Source organism: Rhinatrema bivittatum, chromosome 2, assembly GCF_901001135.1.
Source record: "Rhinatrema bivittatum chromosome 2, aRhiBiv1.1, whole genome shotgun sequence".
NCBI classification, from domain to species: domain Eukaryota; kingdom Metazoa; phylum Chordata; class Amphibia; order Gymnophiona; family Rhinatrematidae; genus Rhinatrema; species Rhinatrema bivittatum.
Window position 1 is genome coordinate 409,550,155 of NC_042616.1, and position 22,111 is coordinate 409,572,265.

A 22,111-nucleotide genomic window follows, 5' to 3' on the forward strand; every position below is an offset into this window, starting at 1 on the left:
TCGACACAGAAGAGGTTAAAGACAGAGCACCACAATTAATTTTTCTTCTGGCACATAAATAAGTTCAGCCATAAGAATGTTTGTCTCCTGGAGGGATGGGTGCTCACCTCTCGCCTGTCTGGGGAAGTTGGTTTCATAGGCATCTAAGATGTACACCTAGGGGCTTCAGAAATTACACTCTCTTCCTGTCCTGCTGAATCACATCATGTTTTGGAGAAAACTAATAAAAAAACATGGACACAGATGCCAATGCAGACAAAATTAAATAAAAAGCATGCATGCTATGGCTTACCTGTTCTAAGCCACCCATGTGACCCACTTGATTCAAGTGATTTTTCATAAAATCGCAGGGAGTACTGGATGTGTTTCGGGCAAAGAGAAGCCAGGAGAACACAGGCACTTCCTTCCCCTCTGCGTTGTCATTGTACAGTTCCACGGCTTTGCTCAACATAAGGAATTTCAGTGCTTCATACAAGCTGTATTCATCTTCATTTCTAAAGGTTTCCTCGCATGCTGCTTGCTTGACTTCAGGACATTTAATTTCACTCAAGTCTGCCCACTGTAAGAGGGAAAAAGTGATCACCAAGAGCTCTCTTCAATAGGCGTCTGGGTGAAAAATCTGAGCCTTGTATTCATCTGGAAATCACCGCGCTTGGTAAGCAGCTGTAAACATCTAAGTCAGATCTGGAAAAATATTTAAATATTTCTAGACACTAGCAGGAAATTTTAGAACCCAAAGAGAAAAGCTGAAGCCAAATCACCCTTGTTTCTTTTTTTCTCTCGTCTCTATTCTATGTGCCTCCTCTCGCCCTCTCTCTCCTATATGTAGCTCCATTGTCTTGACCTCCCGCTCACGTGCCTCCTTTCTTCACCATGTTCCTCCATCCTTCCTCCCTCCCCCCCTCCCAAATCATTCTTACCTCCATCAGGCTGCTGTTGGAGCAAACTGGGCAGGCCAGTGGCAGTGTAAAAACACGGTAAGCACTAGCTTCCAGGCCCTGCGCTCTTCCTGCCAAATTTATTTATTAAAGACTGAGAATGGAAGGCATGACCATCATATATTGCTGTAATGATGCTGACAGTTCTTTACGCAGCAGTTTACATAAGATTATAAAGCTGTGATTCGAAACAGTGGCATTGACAGGCTCACAACTTTGAATTTACCTAAGCAATCTTTATTTAATGGACTTATAAGAAGAGCTGACTTTTTACTTGCAATTTAAAACTTGATAAAAATGGTTACAATCATGCAGACCTCTAATTATGAAATTAGGCACACAACAATGCATCATTCACACTATGTTTGTGGTCAGCTTCCTCAAAGCAACATGATGGCTATATACCTTCTGTTCTCAATCTTGAATATTTAAATCATTTTGATGTCATATCAGAGTGATTTTTTAGTAACATTTAAAACTTATCACTCTCAGAGGTTCTTTTGAAATGGCATTAGAAAAGTGTGTGCCAGTAGGGAAATGAGCAGCTGCGTGACTCATGAGCCAGCATGCCCCCCATGGCTCCATGATGCTAGTACTAGCCTGCTGGTGCAGAGTCTGCAGCAGCCCTCTAGGGGTGGGTGGATTAATGGATCCGTATCAGCCCTGGCTCTTCTCTTCAATAGCCAGCAAAAGGGCCTCTGCTGGCTGCAGATGTTTTGCTCTTTTAACAACAGGTGTGAACTGGGGCAGAGAAGTGCCACTACAGAGTAGCACATCCCCCAAATTTCAAGCTCTGGACACTAGCGTCCAGATTTTAAATCACTAGTGTAACCAGGCATCCAGGAAGTCTTCAGCCCTGTCTCTAGTGTTGCTCCTTTTAACCTAATTTCAACCACTGGAAGATCATTTTTGTGAAATATGGAAACAGCATATGAAAATATAGTTTGGTAGAGGCCATATTATCAAGGAAGAATCTTGTGCTCTTTCCTGTGAACTTACATACTTCTAGGTTTGTCAATCAGAGACTTAAATAAAGTCACCAAGAGGGATAGGATTATATCTATGGGGTTAATAAGGACAGAGACTCCAATCCTAAGAGTCAAACATACCGGATCTTGTGTGTGTGTGGGGGGGGGCGCTTATGTACCCTTATGTATAAAACGCTTACATAAGACATAGCTAAAAACCTGGAAAGAGAAGTATGCAACAATGTACACCCAGAGTGCAGGATTTATCAAATGTTTTCCCCATAGGCACAGACGAAAGAAATCCTTTGATAAACTGGATCACAACATGTAAACATCATTTCAGGATGAATAAATCTAATTAAAATAATATGATCTGCCTTGATGCTGGAGTATGGAGATATATATATATATATATATATATATATATGTCTTAGAACAACAGATGTTATAACAGTGTGTATATTAATCACTTGAGGCCAAAGATTGCAGGATTTTTCATGCTTGCTGTGACAAGAAAAAGAAAGTTATGCTTTCTCTGTATGAGATAAATGTAATCAGTAATACTGACCTTATGTCAAGTGAAAATTGTATTGTTAGGTCATTATTTCTGAAATTGGTTTAAACAGCTCCCACACAATTCACTTGAACCTACGGGAGCAGCCACATTAGCAAGACATGATTGGTCTATATGGACTATCAGGCCGATGCAGTAGGCGTTAAAAAGGAGGCGGTAGAGGAAATTGTGTGTCCCTAGCGCCTCCTCATGGGGGCCCAGGAGAAGTGGCTGTGCGAGGTTAGGAAAACGGACGCTCAATTTTACGAGTGTTCACTTACCTAACCTGTGCACAGCCATAGTCAAGACTTTTTTCCCCACCATGTTGCTGCTTTCTGTGGTTCCTCTGACTTAATACTGCAACGATATTAATTCAGAGGAAATGCAGAAAAGCAGTATTTTCTGCTTTTCTGTTCAGGTTTTGGGGCACCTCAAGACTTAACGTCAGCTCCGGGGCTGGCGTTAATTTTTGAGGGTTAAAATGTGCATATTGGGCACACAATTATTTTTTTACATTGGGGGTATTAGCTAATAGCCTCATCAAAAGGCATTTACATGTGATGAGCGCTATTAGATATGCGCTGGTTTGGACGTGTGTGTTTTGGATGCGCTGATCCCATGGGTTAACCTGTGTGCTTGCCTGCGTGCACAATATTGCATCGGCCTCATTGTTGTCTCACACAAACTCATCAAACAACGTATGAACCAATCAGTTCTTATTCTATGTAATGTAATTTCTTAGACTGGTCTGAACGTGAAAACTTCCAGAGGGGAAGTCATGTTAGTGTATGGCAGCAAAAGTGTCAAAGAGGCTAGCGGCACCTTACAGGTTAACCAATTTATTGAGGCAGGAGTTCTTGAGGACGAGAGCCCACTTCGTCAGATACATGGTCTGAACATGGCTGTTCCCAAAGGCTCAGGACGACGGCAGGTGAGCAGCATGCACAATTTAAAAGTAATGATGTAGCAGTAAAATCAGTAAAAAGTCAGTGTAACCCAGGACTCGAGACTTTCGTCCGGCTCCTCACTTTTCCCCACCTCCCTTCCACAAATAATACAACAACACATCTGTACGGTGATAAACAAAAAAGGCCGCAGTTTATTAAACTGAACCCGAGCCAGAATTTTAACAACAATCCAAATCCCCCCCCCTTTGACTTCCTCCGCCGGTTCCCCTCTTCGCTTACACCGCGGCCCGGTGATAAGCTAGGTCTTGCCCCCCTTTTCCCCACTTACCCCGCCGCGTCACCAGCGAGGGTAAGCTTGCGGCCTGAGCATCGGCCCCCCCCTTGCTCTTTGGCCTTCCCGTGTAGCAGCCCCAAGCTACACGGGCATTCCTCCCCCCCCTCCGAACAGTCAATAACAATTGCACCATAAACAATACAACATATGGCTCGGGTTTACCGCCACAAACAAAGACCTAACTTTATCGGTCTTTGTACCCCCACTGCGGCCCTCTAACTATAACCTGCTGCCTAATCCCATCCTCCAAGGCATTATTGAACAGATCGATGCCCACATCTGACAGGTGTACCCCATCCCCTAGAAAATACCCACTCAGAAGCTCCCAGGACCCACTGATGCCGAATCCAGAAACCTCCCTCCCGCACGAGCCATTTGCCCACTTGACGGTTCAATTTCTTAACCCCATTGCGCCATAAGGGCTCGCCCTGGTGCTTGAGGCGAATAATCACATCGGACCATCCCAACTTCGTGTGAGGCAAGCGGTTCATGATGGAAGCCATATCCTTCCTCATCATTTTGATGAGCTCCCGACATGTCACCCTGCCCACATCGTTTCCGCCTAAATGGATGATAAGCCATTCCGGGGCACCCCACCTGTCAATATTGCCTTGCAACATAGCACATAGCTCCCCCCATCGCAAACCCCCTTTTCCAATCCATCGCACCCTAACGCCTTCAGGAGTCAAATTCAAATTCTCGCCATCAGGCCTCTTCTTGGCCCGACGGTAGGCACGATGAATAAAGGAATGACCCACGATCCAGGCACAGTTCCTGCGCAGCTCCTCCCCAGCCCGATCTGCAAGACAAACAAGCACATTACCAAGAGGCAACCACGCGCATTCCCTCCCCGGGCCAGATGCTACTCTCGTACGTAGGCCCTAAACACCTCCGATTTCCACCGCCCCAACGCCTTAATCCTGGCCGCTGACCAACCCAGTTCGGCTGCTGATGTAGCCGCCCCAATACGAAAGGAATGTGACGAGAATCGGTTTGCCTCCCACCCTAGTCCCTCCACCACCCTACGCAACACCGCTCCAAACTGAAACCGGGTGAGTGGGGAGCCGTCAGCATGCGCTAAGAAAGGACCCCCCACCGGCGGGCGCACCAATACGTAAGCCAGCGCTAAGCGCACCGGACAAACCATGTCGCACTCCGCCCGGATCAGGGAAATCCACGCACCCCTTCCCTTCTGGTCTGTTTTCGATTTGCGAATCCGCAGAGTCACCTGTTCAGTGAACACCCGCACATCCCCGACCTGCAACCCTTCATGCCACCCCTTGCCCCCCCTGGACCGAGCTACCAGCTCACCAATCCGAAGCGCACCAAAGAACGCCCAAGAAAATGCTAAACGAAACAAAGCTACCTCAAACTCAGAACAGCACACCCCCCCCAGTCCCGTGGCCAACTCAATCAAATTCTCGTACCGAATCGGCAGCCGCCTATCCTCCCGGATGCCCTCCCCCCTACTCCAGCCCTCCAACACTTTCTTAACTAAGAAACTGCGCAGGGGGTTCTCTCGACCCACCAACTTGCCGAAGAACGCAAAGCCAGCCAGTTGGCTCCTCACCGACGCCAAAGAAAAGCCCGCCCCTTTTGCCCACAGCATGAACTGAACCACCCCAGACTCAGACGCCCGGCCCCCCTCCCACCCCGACGCCCCCAGGAAACGCGTCACTGCTGCATTCCCTGCCACGTAAGCTCTCCAAGTCACCGGGGCCACAGATCGTCGAATCAGGTCCCACGCCGCCTCAAGCCCAAGGTCCACAGATGGTCGGGGACTCTCGTTCCCTGCTGATCCGCCTGGGGAGCCGCCACTCGGAAGGTGTCCCACTTAAAACGAGAGAGAGCATCGGCAATGAGATTCGAAGACCCAGGGACATGCCGCGCCCTCAAATTAACATTCAACTGCAGACATAACAGAACCATGACCCGCAAGAGAACTGATACCAGGCTGCACTTCGCTGACTGTCGGTTAACCACCTGGACCACCCCGAGGTTATCGCACCACCAGACCACACGTTTGTTCGCAAGGTCACGCCCCCCAAATGGTCAGGGCCACCACGATCGGGAACAGTTCAAGGAAGGTAATATTCTTCACCAGCCCCTCAGCTACCCAAGCAGCCGGCCATGGCTCCGCGCACCATTTGCCCCGAAAGTACAGTCCCAAACCCGACGCTCCCGCAGCGTCCGAATACAACTCCAACTCCGCGGTGGACACTTCCGGCTCCATCATCAGGCATATCCCGTTGAACGATTGCAAAAATTCCTCCCATACCGCGAGTTCCTCCCTTATCGGACGTGACACCCTAATGAAGTGATGTCCAGCCCTAATACCGGCTGTCCGCGCTGATAAGCGCCGAATGAACGCCCGCCCCATCGGGATTACTCGACACGCAAAAGTCAAGGACCCGATAAGCGATTGAAGCTGCCGGAGGGTCACCTTAACCGCTGTTTTCATCTCACCCACCAACGCCCGCAATTTCTCCACCTTGTCTACCGGCAGACGGCAAACCATTGCAACGGAGTCGAGCTCAATGCCCAGGAAGGTCAACTTAGTAACCGGACCCTCCGTTTTGTCAGCTGCAATGGGCACGCCAAAACGCTCCGCCGTGTACAGAAAACCCCGCAACTGCCGCTGACACGTATCCGAGCCACCCGGCCCGACAAATAAAAAATCATCCAGGTAATGCAGGGACTCCTCACACTCGGTATGAACCTTCGTAGCCCAATGGATAAACGTGCTGAATGCTTCAAAAAAGGCGCACGAAATCGCACAACCCATAGGAAGGCAACGATCTATGTAGTAACTGCCCTCAAAGGAGAAACCAAACAAAGGGAAACAGGACGGGTGTATCGGAAGCAACCTAAACGCCGACTCGATGTCCGCTTTTGCTAACAAGGCTCCCTGCCCCGCGTTGCGCACCAACTCCACGGCCTGATCAAAGGATGCGTACTTCACTACGCACGCTTCCCGCGGGATGAAATCATTCACTGACCCCCCTTTCGGACAAGACAAATTCAATATCAGCCTATACTTGCCTGCTGCCTTCTTCGGTATGACCGCCAGGGGCGATACGTGCATCTGCCCAAAAGGCTTCCCCGGAAACGGCCCAACCACCCTACCCCGCTCCATTTCCTCCCGTAGTTTTTTCCTGACCACCTGCCCCAGCTGAGAAACCGACCGCGAATTCCCCACCCGTCCCCCTTGCCCCGGACCCTGATATGGGATACGAAACCCTTCGGAAAACCCTGCCCGTAATAGCGCAGCAGCTACCCTATCCGGATACTCGCGCAGACCCGCAACCAACTCGGCCACCAGAATAGGGGAGTCTGCCTTGCACACTAATACGGACCTATTTGGCTCCCTTACTAACCCCTCCCCCCGCGGACACTTAACGGCAGAGTGCGCCCCTCCGCAGGTGGCACAAGCATGCCGAAACTTGCATTCTGGGAACAAACACGTGAGTTTGTTGTAGCGCCAGCAGATGTCGGCCGCCCCCGCCCACCCCCCTTTGAGCCTGGCTCACCGCTGCGCGCCCCCCCTGCACGAAAGGACTGTCCCTTACCACCCCCACCCCCGACGAAGCCGCCCCTGCCGCGATCGCCCCTCCCCCCATGTGGGCTCTTCTTAACCAACCCCGCACTCTTATTTGTCATCTGAGTCAGCCACAGATGAATGTCCTGCGAGCCCCAAGACATAAACTGGTTCCCCGCCATCTTATCCCGGAATTTTTCATCATAGTTGAGCCATGCCCAACCTTCATAATCCCGGAACGCCCCCAAAATGCTGTCCGCGTAGGACAGCAACGCCCCATACTGGGACGGGTCAAAATGGCTAACTACACTCCGCTAGCCTTAGGAAACCCCCTCATCCAGTTGACTACGTTCTTGGCAACGCGCGGAACCGACCCCGCTCCTCCTGAGGCGCTTCTTCGCCTTTTTGGATAACTTTTTTCCCCCCCGGCGGCCCTCCAGTAACTTAAATATATTGACAAACTTTCTCTTACGAATCCGTTTTACCAATCGGGTCGGCACCTCCTCCCACAACTCCGACAGAGCAGCCGCCGCTGGGTGACCTACGTCAAATTTTGGACCCTCACCCAAGACTGCCCTCCTACTCAGCCGTGACCCACTAGAACTCGATCCCACAGACGAACTCGTACTGGACTCCCCCCGAGACCTCCGTCTCCTGCCCTCTCGGTCCCTGCCCCCTCGCAGCGAACCATCCTTACCAGCATCCACAGGCTCGCACCGAGCACTGGCTGCGTCGGATCCCGGGACCGCCATCACTGGTTCCTGCCGCCTGTCACCACCGGTCATCCTGCACTCGCCCATCGCCGCTCCCGAAGCTAATCCCTCGTGGGCCCTCCATGCCTCACGGCTCGACGGGCCCGGCATGTCATCCTCTGCCATCGCTGTGGAAAAAATCCCCACACCCTCGGACCTTCCCCCGGCCACTGAACCCTGTGCACCGAGGGTACTAGTCAACGGGAACACACCGCTGTGCATCCCGCTCAAAGTACCCTCCACCATAGAGCCAATTCCCCCAGTGATAGCGCTCGTACCCCACTGCACCCCTGGCAATGAGCCATGACCCGTTTGCGCACTGGAACCACTGGGCACCTGACTGAGGCTATAACCCGCTCTGGCCAAGTGACCAATGACATCGGCAACGACCGCCGCCATATCATGCTGGGAAATGCTGCCCAACGAGGCCGGAGGTAGGGGTGTCTGCGACGAAGGTAAAAGGAAAGAAGGGGAGGCACCCGAACTCCCAACAGCTCGGCGACCCAAGGAGGCAGTAGCTACACCCCTCGCCGGGGGTAACCTCGGTGCCTCAGCCGGACCCCTTCGCGCTACACTACGCCGCCGGCAAGCCGGGCCTGCACGTGCCCTGGACCGGGCGGAACTGCGCCGGGCGCCTGCAGGGAAGGCCACCGGAAGGGGCTCCACCAGCTGGCCAGCACAAACCCAGGAACGAGGACTCACCCCCGCCCCAATGGTTGGACGGGGATCCGTACTAGCCGGCGCAGGCATCATTAACCCAGCTGCCCCATGAGAAGAGGGAAGGCCATGTGCAGCCAACTCCCCCCCGCCAGCCTGCGGCCCTAATGAGGGCGGCGAAACATTCCCCATCGCGGCGCCGTCACTCATCTCCAGCCCAAATACCCCGCGGGGGGGGGAGAGGCCGTGAGCAGCCATCACCACCCCGCCTGGCCGCAGCCCCAAGGAGGGTGCCAAAACCTCCCGCAGCGCGTCACTCGCCGGGGCCGGCTGGGACACGCGTGCCAAGGAAATACCGAAATGAGAGCCAGGGCTGCCGGGAGGGTGGGGGCCCTCCGGCTCGGGGCCGCTCTCGCCCGAATCCGCCGCAGCAGGGGCCGAGGGACACACGAGAGAAGCAGTAACCGCCGGAGGCCGGGGCAGCGAAGGCAGCAACACAGGCGAGACACCAAGACTCACCCCCGGAACAAGGCCCTGCCCCTCCATCACGCTCACCGGCTGCTGACTGACTCCTCTCGCCGCCCGCACCGGCCTGGTGCGTGATTTCGCCGGCTGCTGGCTCCGGGAGCGCCGCATGGCGCTGCAGTAACCCGCCGAAAGGGGTAAAGATATAGAAAAACAAATTTTTTTTTTTTTTAAATCCACCCACCGGGCCGGCTGCCAGAGAAAGGCAGGGAGAGAATTAAGAGCCGCGCACCCCAGACGAAATGAGCCGCGCAGTTAGGAACAAGGCGAGCTGCAAGCAAGAACCCCTGCTAGCTTCGCTGCCTTGTTCCCAACTGCCACCTCCGCTACTCTACCCTCGTAGTCTCCCTATTGCCTAGCCAATGGGAAGGCAGCATTTGAATTTGCTGCCTCCCCATTGGAGCCCTCTCTAAATTCGCCTCCCCCCTTTCTACCTACCCCACCCCCTGCTCCGCCTCCCGAGCTCGATCCTGGGTTACCGGCGGCGACCCAGGACCAGCCCGTGTCGCCTTCCTTTATTGATTGCTGCATGCATTTGGAAATACTGCACAGTACATGGAGGATCTATCTTTTTTTTTTTCCTCCAGTACCGCATATTAGCTCAAAGTCAGCTCTTATATTCCTTTGTTTAACAATACAGTCACTTCTTTGTTGCCCAGGGTCTCAGTAGAAAAACACTTTTAAAACCCATTCTGATGATTCATGTCACATTACTGCTCTGCTCCTCTTATTTTCCCAGTTTGTAACCTCTTAAACCATCTTTTGATTTGTTTACCTGGAACATCCAATCAACTCACACTCAGGAGCTCATGACACTACTTAAGAGGTAACTATCCTAATCAAATCTAAACGTCAAGCTCGGCTGCAAGGCTGGAGAGGAAACTGCATAATTATTTGTGACCATAGGAACAGGTGACAACCAAAGAGCACCATGAGATGCAAAAAATCCTCCCCACTCTTGACTGTTGCCAGAACTCAGCTGCACATCATGAACAGCAATGTCTTCAGTGCAGAACTTATAAAGACTTTATTCCACATTTGGTATGAAAACCTTAAATAAAAAAACAGAGGATCCTCAGTGGCTACAGAAAGTCTATAGCCCCTTCCCAAACATTAAGCTTTTATTGCCTTATAGCCTGGAAGTAAAATGCATTAAACCAGTGTTTGTTTTATTTATCCACACATCCTGCCCTACAAATGCCCAAGTGAAAAATGTAATTCAGAATTCCTTAGAAAACAAAGCAGAAATAAAAACATAAAATATCTTGGTCACGTAAATGTCTACCCCACTTGTATATCTGAGACAATCAAATACTTAAAGCTCTGGTGTAATCAATTGCCTTCAAAGGCACACACCTGGTGAACTGGCTCCACTGTACCGAGTCACATTACGACAGGAAATAGTCAGTAGCTTCTGTTGGTTGATTCTGCTGGATGGTGCATTTCAAAATAAAACAATGACCCAACCATGAGAGCACAAAGGAATTATTAAAAGAACTGCAGGACAAAGCTGTGGAAAGGCACATGCCTTTAAGGAATGATAAGTCGGAAGAAAAATGGTCTACATTTGATCAAATGTAGTCCTGAAAGTATTATCTTCCTTGATGCCATCTAGGTATGTCCTGCGATTTTAGTATAATGTTAGAAGTCGTCTTTTTCTGATTCAATAGCACACATTCTTTTGTGAAGTTGTCGCCCTCTGAAAAGAGTGATTATTAGACCTGTCCTAAAGAAAAATATACCCTTTAATCACTATACTAACTATAGACCTATAGCTAATTTCTCAACCTTCAGCAAGGTGCCAAATGCATGTTCAGGCAATTGAATGATTTTATAGAAGAAAATAAAATGGTGGATATGAATGTCAAAGCTTTTAGGGCCCATCACAGTACTGAAAGACTTATCAATTTCTGTGGTGCATTTGCTCTTAGAGTTAGATTAGAGGAAAACCTCATTAGTGGTCCTACTTGATATTTCTAGTGACTTTGATACACTATGTCATCAAACCCTTCTAAACAAGATATTAGATCTAGGAAAAGAGGGAACAGACTTTAGCTGGTTTACCTTGTTCTTGGCAGATGGGGACTTTTCACAGTGAAATTAATTCACTTTCAGCTGTCAAAAACTGGTTGCAGCACGGAGTCCTGCAGGGATCATCCTTAGCAGCTATGCTATTTAATTAATATCTTGCTCCTTTAGGCAGACTTATCTGAGTATAATCAACAAATTTTATGCAGATAATATCCAATTGATTTTGAAAATAGATTCATCATTGGATACTGTAATTGACTCATTAGGATACTGTCTTAGAATGATAGAGACATGGATGCTTAAAAACAAGCTAATGTTAAATGTAACCCAGACAGAAATGTTATGGGCAAGCAGTAAAACAAAACCTGTAGATTTATATACCTGGAAGATTAATGGGAATCTGTACCCTCTTTCAAATGAGGCCCAAGATTTAGGGTTGGTCATTGATTCTGGGCTTAGTTTTAGATCAGAAATAAAATCTCTTAAACAATGAGCTTTCTATAGGTTGAATTTAGTTAAGCACTTAAGATATTTATGGCAGTAGGATTTTCAAAAAGTAGCCCAGGTGCTTGTTTTGTCTATTCTGGACTACAATAACTCAATATATTATGGATTACCTAAGAAATATGAAAAACGTCTACAAGTGATACAAAATGGGACTGCTATTTAATTCTGGGACTAAAATGAACAGAACATGTCAACCCGAGTCCCACAGCCTTACAGTGTTATTAGCATCAATGAGAATTCAAAATTTAAAGTTTGCTCAAAAGGAAAATATCCTGATTATATTAAAAAGACCATTAAAAAGTATGCATCCAACTCTATACTATGGTCTACAAATGGACATCAATTAATGACCCCTCTGTAAAACAGTTAAAATTGCAGACAACATGTGCGTGGGCTTTTCTGGCTGCAGGTTCATCATTAGGGAACAGTTTTACTTTCATCGCTTTATCAGATCTCAGATACTCTAACATTTAAAAAGCAGTTAAAAAATGATTTATTCATTGAAGCTTATACAAAGTTAGGTTCTTGATTATTTATCAAGTAGACAATATTTTGTCTTATATTATGTTGTTTAGTAGTTAAAATGCTTATGTGTATAGTAGTATATATGTTTGCAATGTTATATATATATATATATATATATATATATATATATATACACTGTTTGGAATCCACCTTGTGCAATTCACTTAAGAAAAGCAGAATAGAAATGCATTTAAATAAAAAGTTATAAATCTGGAGATGGGTATAATAAAACACAAAGTTCTCTAATAACCTTTTGAGCACAGTCAAGATGATTGTTAAGAACTGGAAGGTGTATGGCACCATCAAGACCCTGTCTAGATCAGGCCATCTCTCCAAATTGGATGATCAAGCAAAGAGGAGACTGATCAAGGAGACCCTGAAAGAACTACAAGCTTCCATGGCCAAGACTGGTCCAAGTGAGCATGTGACAACAATATCCCAAGCACTTCACAAATCTGGCCTGAATGGTAGGAAGACTTTAATCAAGAAAGTCCACCTTGAATCCCATTCGAAGTATACTAACGAACATTCAGGAGATACTGTTCCCGTTTGATAAAAAATGTTGTGGTCTGACAAAATTAAAATAGAACTTTTTGATCCGAATGCAAAAGCATTATGTTTGGTACAAACCCAACACAGAACATCACCCAGAGAGCAGTATCCCTACTACCAACTATTGTGGTAGCAGCATTATGTTAAGAGGATGTTTCTTATCAGAGGAGACTGGAGCACTTGCCAGAATAGAAGAGAGAATGAATGGAGAAAAGTAAAAAAAAAAAAAAAAAAAATTCCTTGAGGAAAACCTGCTGCCTCTGCCAGAAAGCTGAAACCTGGACAAAAGTTTACCTTTCAGTATGTTGATCCAAAACACATAGACAAAGGTATACTGTAGTGACTAAGGAACAAAAAGATACATGTCCTGCCAGAAAACGGAAACTTGGATAGAAGTTCACCTTTCAGCATGATGACCCAAAACACACAGACAGACAAAAGGTACAGTGTAGTGAGACTAAGGAACAAAAAGATAAATGTTCTGGAAGGGTCCAGCCAGAGACCCAACCTCAATCCAATCGAAAACCCACAGCATGGCTTGTCGACACTCCCAAATAACTTTACAAAACTGTTCAAAAGTTCTGTCAAGAAAAATTGTGGGCCTAATATTGATAAATTTAAAGCTGGTGGAGATCTTACTTGACAGACCCCCATCTATATTTGCTGTCCAAAGGTGCCTCCACCAAATACTGACTTGGGGGTGGGTTGAGAGGAGGGAGGGAGGGAAGAGAGACTTCTCCAAATGGATGCTTATATGCTTTGGTCTCCCAATAAACATTTATGGCCCTGAAAGATATGGAGCTTGTTTGCTGAAGAATTGAAACAAATCCTCATTTAAATGAGAACGTGTTTTAATTTGTCGTAAGTCTCCTTGGGCATAGATTATGGTAAGGCATCAGATAAATGAAAGTGATGAAATACATGCAAGTCTAACGTACAGACAACAAAATAGCCATTGTATAAAGGAAGGTGGGAATTTCAGGGTTAGACCAGACAATAGGTCATAGATTTATATTAAGTGTGCTCTGTACATAAAAAGGCTTCTCGGAGAAAGAACTGAACCATATTATGTACTGTTCTCTTTGTAGTTATAGGGATAATAAATTACATTTTCAACATGCCTGGTATGTAGATGGTGGACCTGACACTTCAAATATAGGATCTTAAGAGAGTGCTGAGGAGGAGCTGGCCGTTGTAGCAGATGTGGGTACCAATGACATAAGAAGGTGCAGGAGGGAGGTTCTGGAGGCTAAATTTTGCCTTTTACGTAGGAAACTGAAATCCAGGACCTCCAGGAATTACTCCCCGTTCCATTTGCAGGACCTAAGAAATAGGCAGAACTCCAGAGTGTCAAAGTGTAGATGAGACAATGAGCAGGAAAAAGAGCTTTAGATTTGTTAGGAACTGGGCACATTGTGTGGGTACAGGGAAGCATATTCCAAAAGGATGGGCTTCACTTTAACAAAGGTGAAACTTGGCTTGCCGGCACTTATGTTTATAAGTAGATAAAGCAGCTTTTTAAATTAGAACTGGGGGAAAGCCAACACTTGCTCATCAGAGATTGGTTCAGAGGGAGATATCTTCAAAGGATATAGAAGGACTTTCTCCTCTGGAGATAGGACTTTCTGGAGCCCTGTTGCAAGGACTTTCTAACTGAGAATAGCGGGTCAGACATACTGGCTGAAAGGTGTTGAAGTGTCTCATGGTGGTCCTTCAATTGGGCCACCGCGTCCCTGAACTTATCTCCAAAGAGATTCTCCTCTGTGCAGGGCAGATTTGCCAACTTCTCCTGGATTTCTGGTCAAAGGTCTGAAGCATGAAGCCAGGCCATCCTGCAGGTGCCAATGCCTGTTGCAACCACTCTGCCCGCCATCTCGAAAACATCGTAGGTGGATCTCACCTCGTGTTTACCTGCCTCCAGACCCTGCTAATCCAATACCGCAAAAGCGTCCTGCTGCTGTTGAGGCAGGCCCTCTGACAGTTCCTGGATTTGCTTCCACTAGTTCCGGTTGTACTGGGTCATATACAATGCGGGCGATGAGCACAGTGCCCTGGTAGCCCTTCCTACCTAGAGCATCCAATGCCCTATGCTCCCAACCTGGAGGAGCAGATGCGTGGGTGCAGGAACGCTTGCCTTTCTTGAGGGCGGACTCCACTATAACAGATTGTGGGAGATGGTGCCTCTCAAACTCTAACGCTTGTTGCACTAAGTAAGTGGCATCTGCTTTCCTATTGACCAGAGAACAGTCACGAGGTGTTCCCAGATCCTGAGGAATAGCTCCTTGAAAATATCATGGGCTGGGACTGCCACTTTTTCCTTTGGGGCATCCACAAACTGGAGTACTTCCAGCATTTTGTGCTGGGTGTCTTCCTCAGTGAAGAGCTGAAACAAGATGGCCTCCACCATCGCCCAGACAAAGCCCACAAAGGAAAAGTCTTCTGGGGGGGACCTACAACTCTCATCCGGCAGAGATGTTGCTGAAAGAATGTCACCTGAGTCATCTGAAAGGACTCGGAGGTATCATCCCCCCACAGATCATATGGAGCCTCCAGCTCACTAAGGTCCCATGGGGGCCAATGTGGAGGGTCCCTGGCCCAAGCCTCTCAGTTTGGACAGTGATGGCACCAGCAGTCCCAGGGGTATCGATGGACCTGGGGGCATCGAAGGCACCACAAACCCCGATGTCCCGGGGCTGGGATTAGAGAATAGAGGCCGCGGAACCAGCGCCCCCACGGGTGCCATCGACCAAACTGATTCTTCCTCCTCGGAGGACCTGATAATGGAAAATCACTCCAAAGGAGGGAATCAGTGGCCGCTGGGGGCACAGATTGTACCCCGGGCACCTGTTGCGTCGGAAAAAACACCCAAAAGAATTGTCTAGACGCTCTAGCAGGGGCACTAAGAGAGATGGCACAGGCTCTGGCACTGGCATGGCAACCAGTGCTGATGGAAGCTAGATACCCTGCAGGACTCGTGATATCGCTAGCTGAACCCTGAGATCCAACTACTCTTGAAAGCCCAATGAAGACAAAATGGACTGAGGAGGAAGAGGAGGAGGAGAAGGCAAACCAGAGCTTCCTTGGAGCCCCGATGAGGCTCGGTGCCCAGCACCAACACCGGTAGGGAATGCCTGGGACTACCAGGTCTGATAGAGGTCGAGGCCTCCTCTCCATGGGGTCGTGCTGGTGCCGCACCTGTCCTGGTGCTGTGTAGAGACGACGACTGGTGATGATGCTTGCGGGGCTTCCCTCGATGCTCGGTCCAGTCTTTCCCCGGCACAGAGGAAGGCGAAAATCCTAATGTCTTGGAATGCATGGACATTGGAAATGGTCTATCTCCGGCCCCTTTCTCTCTCTAGGGACCCAATGGCAGAGTGGAAAGGGACAGCATATCTAGCGGCTTCCCCCAGCCTCCCGGTGTTGATGTCCCCGATGCTGGAGTAGATGGATCCGACTTTTTGGCCCCAAAAAGCTTTTCCATCTTATCCAGTCGGGTGCAATGGCCTTTGCGGGGTCATTTGATTACAAAGAGCACATCCCTGGATGTCATGTAATGCCCCCAAGCAGAGGATACAAACCTCATGAGGATCAGTTATTGACATGGTCTGCGGGCATTGGGGGCATCGTCGAAAACCGGATGCCATAAAAAACAGCTGGCGAGCGGTAGATGGCCGGCAGTCACAGAGGAGCGACACACCAGGAATGACCGCAATAAAGGAAAATAAAATCAACCTACCTGCCACATGAAGGACACCGACCAGTGGAAGAGGGACCCAGTGCTGAAAAATTGCCAAAATATGACGAAAGACTTTGAAGAAAAATGAATAGAAGAGTAGAGTTCCACTGCCACGAGGCAAACACTGCAGAAAAAAAGAGACTGAAGAGGGACCCTGCGTGGACATGTTGACAGTGGCATGCTGGGCATGCTCAGTGTGCCAGTCAAAGTTTCTACAAACTTTAACAAAACGTTTTCCATGCCGGGCTCCATCTAAAGTCACCCACATGTGAGTACTACCATCCTGCTTGTCCTAGGTGGTTTGGCAACTAATCATAATGTAATTAAATTTGACATAATCACTGAAGAACAAATACTAAGGAAAACTACTATAGTAGCATTTAACTATAAAAAGGGAGACTATGATAAAATGAGGAAATGTGTTAGAAAAATACTAAAAGGAGCAATCATAAAATTAAAAAGTTGTAGGAGGCAAGATATTGTTTAAAATTATCATCCTTGAGGCCCAGACAAAATGTTTTCCATACATTAAAAAGGGTAGAAGGAAAATCAAATGACTGCTGGCATGGTTTAATAGTGATAGAGGTAATTAAAGCCAAAAAGGCATCTTTCAAAAAAATGGAAAGAAGCTCCAAATGAGGAAAATAGGGACAAGCATAAGCATTGGGAAGTAAAAAAGAAATTAAGCAGGCTAAGAGGTAATTTGAAAAGATGCTTGCCAAAGAGGTAAAAAAAACTTTTTCAAGTATACGTGAAGCAAAAAACCTGTGAGGAATCAGTTGGGCTGCTAGATGACCAGAGGGTTATGAAGGGTGCTCAGGGAGGACAAGGAAAACTAAGAAATGACAGGAGTCGGGTAGCACCTATTAGACCAATCAATTTCTTGATGCATGAGCTTTCGAAGTCAGATGCATCTGGTAAAGTGGATACTGTCCTCAAAAGCTCAGGCTTCAATAAATTGTTAGTCTATAAGGTGCCACCCGTCTCCTGTCAGTTTTTGCTACACAGATTATCCCTCTGATGTACTTACTAAGGAAGATGTTGGGGTCATACCCATACCGGAAATTTTTTTTTTTTATGGTGATGACTGAGAAATTAAACTGTCCATGTAGGCAGACATAGTTTAATGGGAGAGAGTCAACATGGTTTTAGAAAGTGAAATTTTGCTTTACTAGATTAAATTTACTACATTTTCCAGAAGTTGCAAAACATGCAGATAAGGATGAGCCGATTGATATAGCATATTTGGATTTTCAGAAGGTATTTAACAAACTCCCTCAGAAAATACTTCTCAGGAAATTGGGAGGTCATGGAATGTCCTATTGTGGATTGATAACTGGATAAAAAATAGGAAATAGAGTTTGACAAATGGAGAAAGGTCACTGATGGAGTGATTTGGGGATCTGTACTGGGATTTGTGCTATTTTGCATATTCATAAATGATCTGGAAAAGGGAATGAGTGAGATGACCAAATATGCAGATGACACAAAATTGTTTTGAGTCATTACTGCAGCAGATTGTGAAGAAGTACAGAAGGATCTTGTGAGATTAGAACATTGGCCATCTAAATGTCATATGCAATTTAATGTGGAACATATAAATTAATGCAAACGGGGAAAAATAATCCCTATTACAAGTACATGATTATATGACTGTCGGGCCGATACAGTACAGTGCGCACTGTTAACCAGCGTTTGGACGCACGTTTGACGCGCTGGCTTTACCCCTTATTCAATAAGCGATAATAGCGCGTCGAAAACACGCGGCCAACCCCCCCCCCCCCCCCCGAAACTAATAGCGCCCGCAACATGCAAATGCATGTTGATGGCCCTATTAGTTATTCCCGCGTGATTCAGTAAGTAAAATGTGCAGCCAAGTCGCACATTTTACTTTCAGAAATTAGCGCCTACCCAAAGGTAGGCTTGCCGGCACCGGGAAAGTGTACAGAAAAGCAGTAAAAACTGCTTTTCTGTACACCCTCCGACTTAATATCATGGCGATATTAAGTTAGAGGTCCGAAAAGTAAAAAATAATTAAAAAAAAAAAAATTTTAAATCGGCCAGCGGGTTGAAAACCGGACACTCAATTTTGCCGACATCCGCTTTCCGAACCAGTGGCTGTCAGCGGGTTTGAGAACAGACGCTGGCAAAATTGAGTGTCAGCTGTCAAACTCGCTGACAGCCGCCGCTCCTGTCAAAAAAGAGGCGCTAGGGACGCGCTAGTGTCCCTAGCGCCTCATTTTACCGTGGGCCTTCATTTGAATACTAAATCACGCGCACATCCCATGACTTTTACTGTATCGGCCCGTGTGTTAGGAGTCACCACCAAAGAAAAGGGCCTCTGAGTCCTTGAGGACAATACCTTGAAACTCTGATTGAATATTCAGCAGTGGTCCAAAAGGCAAATAGAATATTAGGTATTAAGAAATAGAGAACAACATTGAGAATATAATGTCTTTGTATAGATCCATAGTGCAACTGCACCTCAAGTATTGTGTGCTGTTCTGGTTGTCTCAGCTCAAAAAAAAAAAAAAAAAAGACACAGCAGACATAGAAAAAGGTAGAGAATGGAGACAAAAATTATAAAGGGGATGGAAAAGCTCACTTATGAAAAAAGGCTAAACAGATTAGGACTAGCTTAGAAAAGAGACAGAGGGGATATGATTGAGATTTATAAAAGCATGAGTGGTGTAGAATGGGTAAATAAGGAATGGTATTCACCATTTCAAAACACCACTAACATTAGAAGACACCATGAAACTAGCAACTGGCAGATTTAAAACAAATCGTAGGAAATATTTTTTCACTCAGTGCACAATCAAGCTATGGAATCCGTTACTAGAGGATGTGGTCAAGGCACCTAACATACGGGCCGATACAGTAAACCACGCGGGCGAGTGCCCGCTCTCCCAGTGCGCGCGATTCAGTAACAATTTATTTAAATTAGGGCCCGCGGCAAAGAGAGGCACTAGGGACACTAGCGCATCCCTAGCGCCTCTTTTTTTTGATGGAAGCGGCGGCTGTCAGTGGGTTTGACAGCAGACGCTCAATTTTGCTGGCGTCTGTTCTCAAACCCGCTGAGAGCCACGGGCTTGGAAACCGGACGCCGGCAAAATTGAGGGTCCGGTTTTCAACCCGTGAACCGTGGGCCCATTTTACATTTTTTTTTTAAACTTTTGGGGCCTCCGACTTAATATCGCCATGATATAAGTTGGAGGGTGTACATAAAAGCAGTTTTTACTGCTTTTCTGTGCACTTCCCTGGTCCCGGCAGAAATTAACGCCTACCTTTGGGCAGGCACTAATTTCTTAAAGTAAAATGTGCGGCTTGGCTGCACATTTTACTTACTGTATCATGCGGGAATGACTAATAGGGTCATCAACATGCATTTGTATGTTGTGGGCGCTATTAGTCTCAGGGGGGTTGGACGCCCATTCTCGACGCTCTATTACCCCTTACTGAATAAGGGGGAAAGCTAGCGCGTCGAAAATGCGCGTCCAAATGCGGGTTAACAGTGTGCTCCACCGGAGTGCACTGTACTATATCGGCCTGATAGTGGGGGTTCAAAAGAGAATTGGAAATGTTCATGAAGGGAAAGCCATAAACAGTTATTAGCCAGGCAGACTTGGGAAAGCTGCGTTTATACCTAGGAGCGAAACAGTTCAACTATTCGGAATCTGCTGGGTACTTGATACCTGTTCTGGCCACTATTGGAGACAGGATGATAGGCTCGATGAACCTAGGTCTGATCCAGAATGGCATTTATGTTCAATAGTAGTACTAGTTTGGGGGTTTTTTTTTTTTGGGGGGGGGGGGGGGGGGTTCAGTGGCAACTCAGCCACATCATGACAAATATATGGAAACAAATATTTAAAATAAGTATAGAAAGTTACAAGTTCAGTGACTGCATCAACTGTAAAGACTCCTGCAATTATTCCAATGCATTTCAACTGCAGTGGATTCAAATACTGAAATCGCTTAATATAGTTTGTGTCTGGCTGGATTCTAAAAAAAAGGCCTGAAGTATAATATCAAGGTATGGACAGACAACTAAGACGTGTTTTTCTTTTAGGAAGATGCCACATTTCTCTCATATGAAGAGTCATGACTGTCCACAACTTGCCATTGCCATCAGCCTTCCTCCTATATCATTCTTTTTTCTAGAACCTCATAAATGACTGGCAGAACAGTGGCAAAATTCCTTTCATCCTTCTTGCCTTGGCTTGGCTTGAGAAACAAAGGTAGAATGCACCAAAGAAGGAAAGGACATAAAAGTTTACAGCAGTAGTAAGCAGGAACTTCCTATGCAGCTCCTGTACTAATTACAATTCCCTAGATCAATCAAGCAGTCTTTTGCCCAGACAGCAAACTTAAAAATACATACATAAAATTCTCAAACCTTTGTCTTGAGTAGCTCTAAGTATTCTGTGATTCTATTGGAGAGGTTTTTATTTTTCCCTTTGTTCAGCAGTTGTGGGAGTTTCCAGTGCTTTAGCCAGTTGTATTTTCTGATCAGCTCTGCTGGCAACTGTATTAAGAGACAAAAAGTACTTATATAAACCAATAGTCAAAAAATATAAGATACAAAACATCTAAATTATTTCTTGAATTGTTTTGTAAAGGAAGACATAGAAAGTTTGTAATGTAATGATTACTTGTTTATTAGATTAGGCTATTGTGCTCCTCAAACTGAAACGCATATTAAAAATTAAAAGTGACCCTTCAATTTTAGGCCCTGGAGAAACTCACCATAGTGGGATGACTGCCTGTTGGTGTCTTTGTAAACAGCACTGATGTGATAAGCTTCGGAAGAGACTAATACACAAGGATTTGCCTACAAATAGATCTGCCTTGGGATATCATCCTTGCTAGTGAGCAGGAGAGAAAAAGTAAAATTACTTGTCTTTTATGCAGAGCATCCCACAGCCAATCAGGTGTTCAGGATATCCACAATGAATATGTTTGAGATGAATCAGCATACAGTGGGTTTTTTCATGTATGTAACTTTATATCATGCATGGATATCTTGAACATCAGACTAGCTATGGGGGTCCCCAGGACAGGTTTTGGGAGCCCTGTTGTAATGTTTGTTCTCGGACAGCAGCAGCTCAAAAGTACTATATGCATGGTCATATGCCCTAGCCACATGTTTTCACTGGAGCATTCAAAGCTTTTTAGACACTTCTGAGTTTGCATCACTGGACCAAATGCCATTCAGTTTAATGATTGGCAAAGAGTAGAGATAAAGGACAACACCAAAAGGGAAGCACAGATATGTTGTGCAACCCCACTGCGCTGTTGTAACCAAAGACCAAATATTATAAGAAAGTAACCTCACTTTCTCTATTATCAAATAGCTTCTGTGGAGGCACACACGAGGAACTATCTAGCTAAACACGGTATTCAAAAGGGGAACGATGAGGCCAACAAATGGCAATGGGAATGAAAGAATAAATAGCAAGCTTACTTACCTGTGAACAGAGTTCAGTGTAGACAACAGGATGAATTAACCATTATACAAGGATATCATCATACAATGGCACCAACACAAACCAAAGAAAGACTTTACTAAGCATGAGTGGGAGTT

The 22,111-nt window shown here is 46.5% G+C and overlaps 2 protein-coding genes across 4 annotated transcripts in view; both read right to left on the reverse strand.

Annotated features, from left to right (window-relative positions):
* OTULIN (OTU deubiquitinase with linear linkage specificity) overlaps window positions 1-22,111 on the reverse strand; it is a 244,170-nt gene that overhangs the window by 11,221 nt on the left and 210,838 nt on the right. For all 3 annotated transcript variants that reach the window (XM_029590091.1, XM_029590092.1, XM_029590093.1), the window contains 2 exons: window positions 20,924-21,052; window positions 293-559 (listed from right to left, as the gene is read on the reverse strand). In XM_029590091.1, coding sequence (XP_029445951.1) covers window positions 293-559; window positions 20,924-21,052 — 396 coding nt within the window. The remainder of the gene's footprint in view (window positions 1-292; window positions 560-20,923; window positions 21,053-22,111) is intronic.
* Window positions 4,365-16,757, reverse strand: LOC115084796 (translation initiation factor IF-2-like). The gene is made up of 3 exons (XM_029590094.1): window positions 7,937-16,757; window positions 5,416-5,534; window positions 4,365-4,500 (listed from the first exon to the last, which is right to left on the reverse strand). Exons 1-3 carry the CDS (start codon window positions 9,282-9,284, stop codon window positions 4,393-4,395), a joined length of 1,575 nt encoding a protein of 524 aa, XP_029445954.1. The 5' UTR covers window positions 9,285-16,757; the 3' UTR covers window positions 4,365-4,392.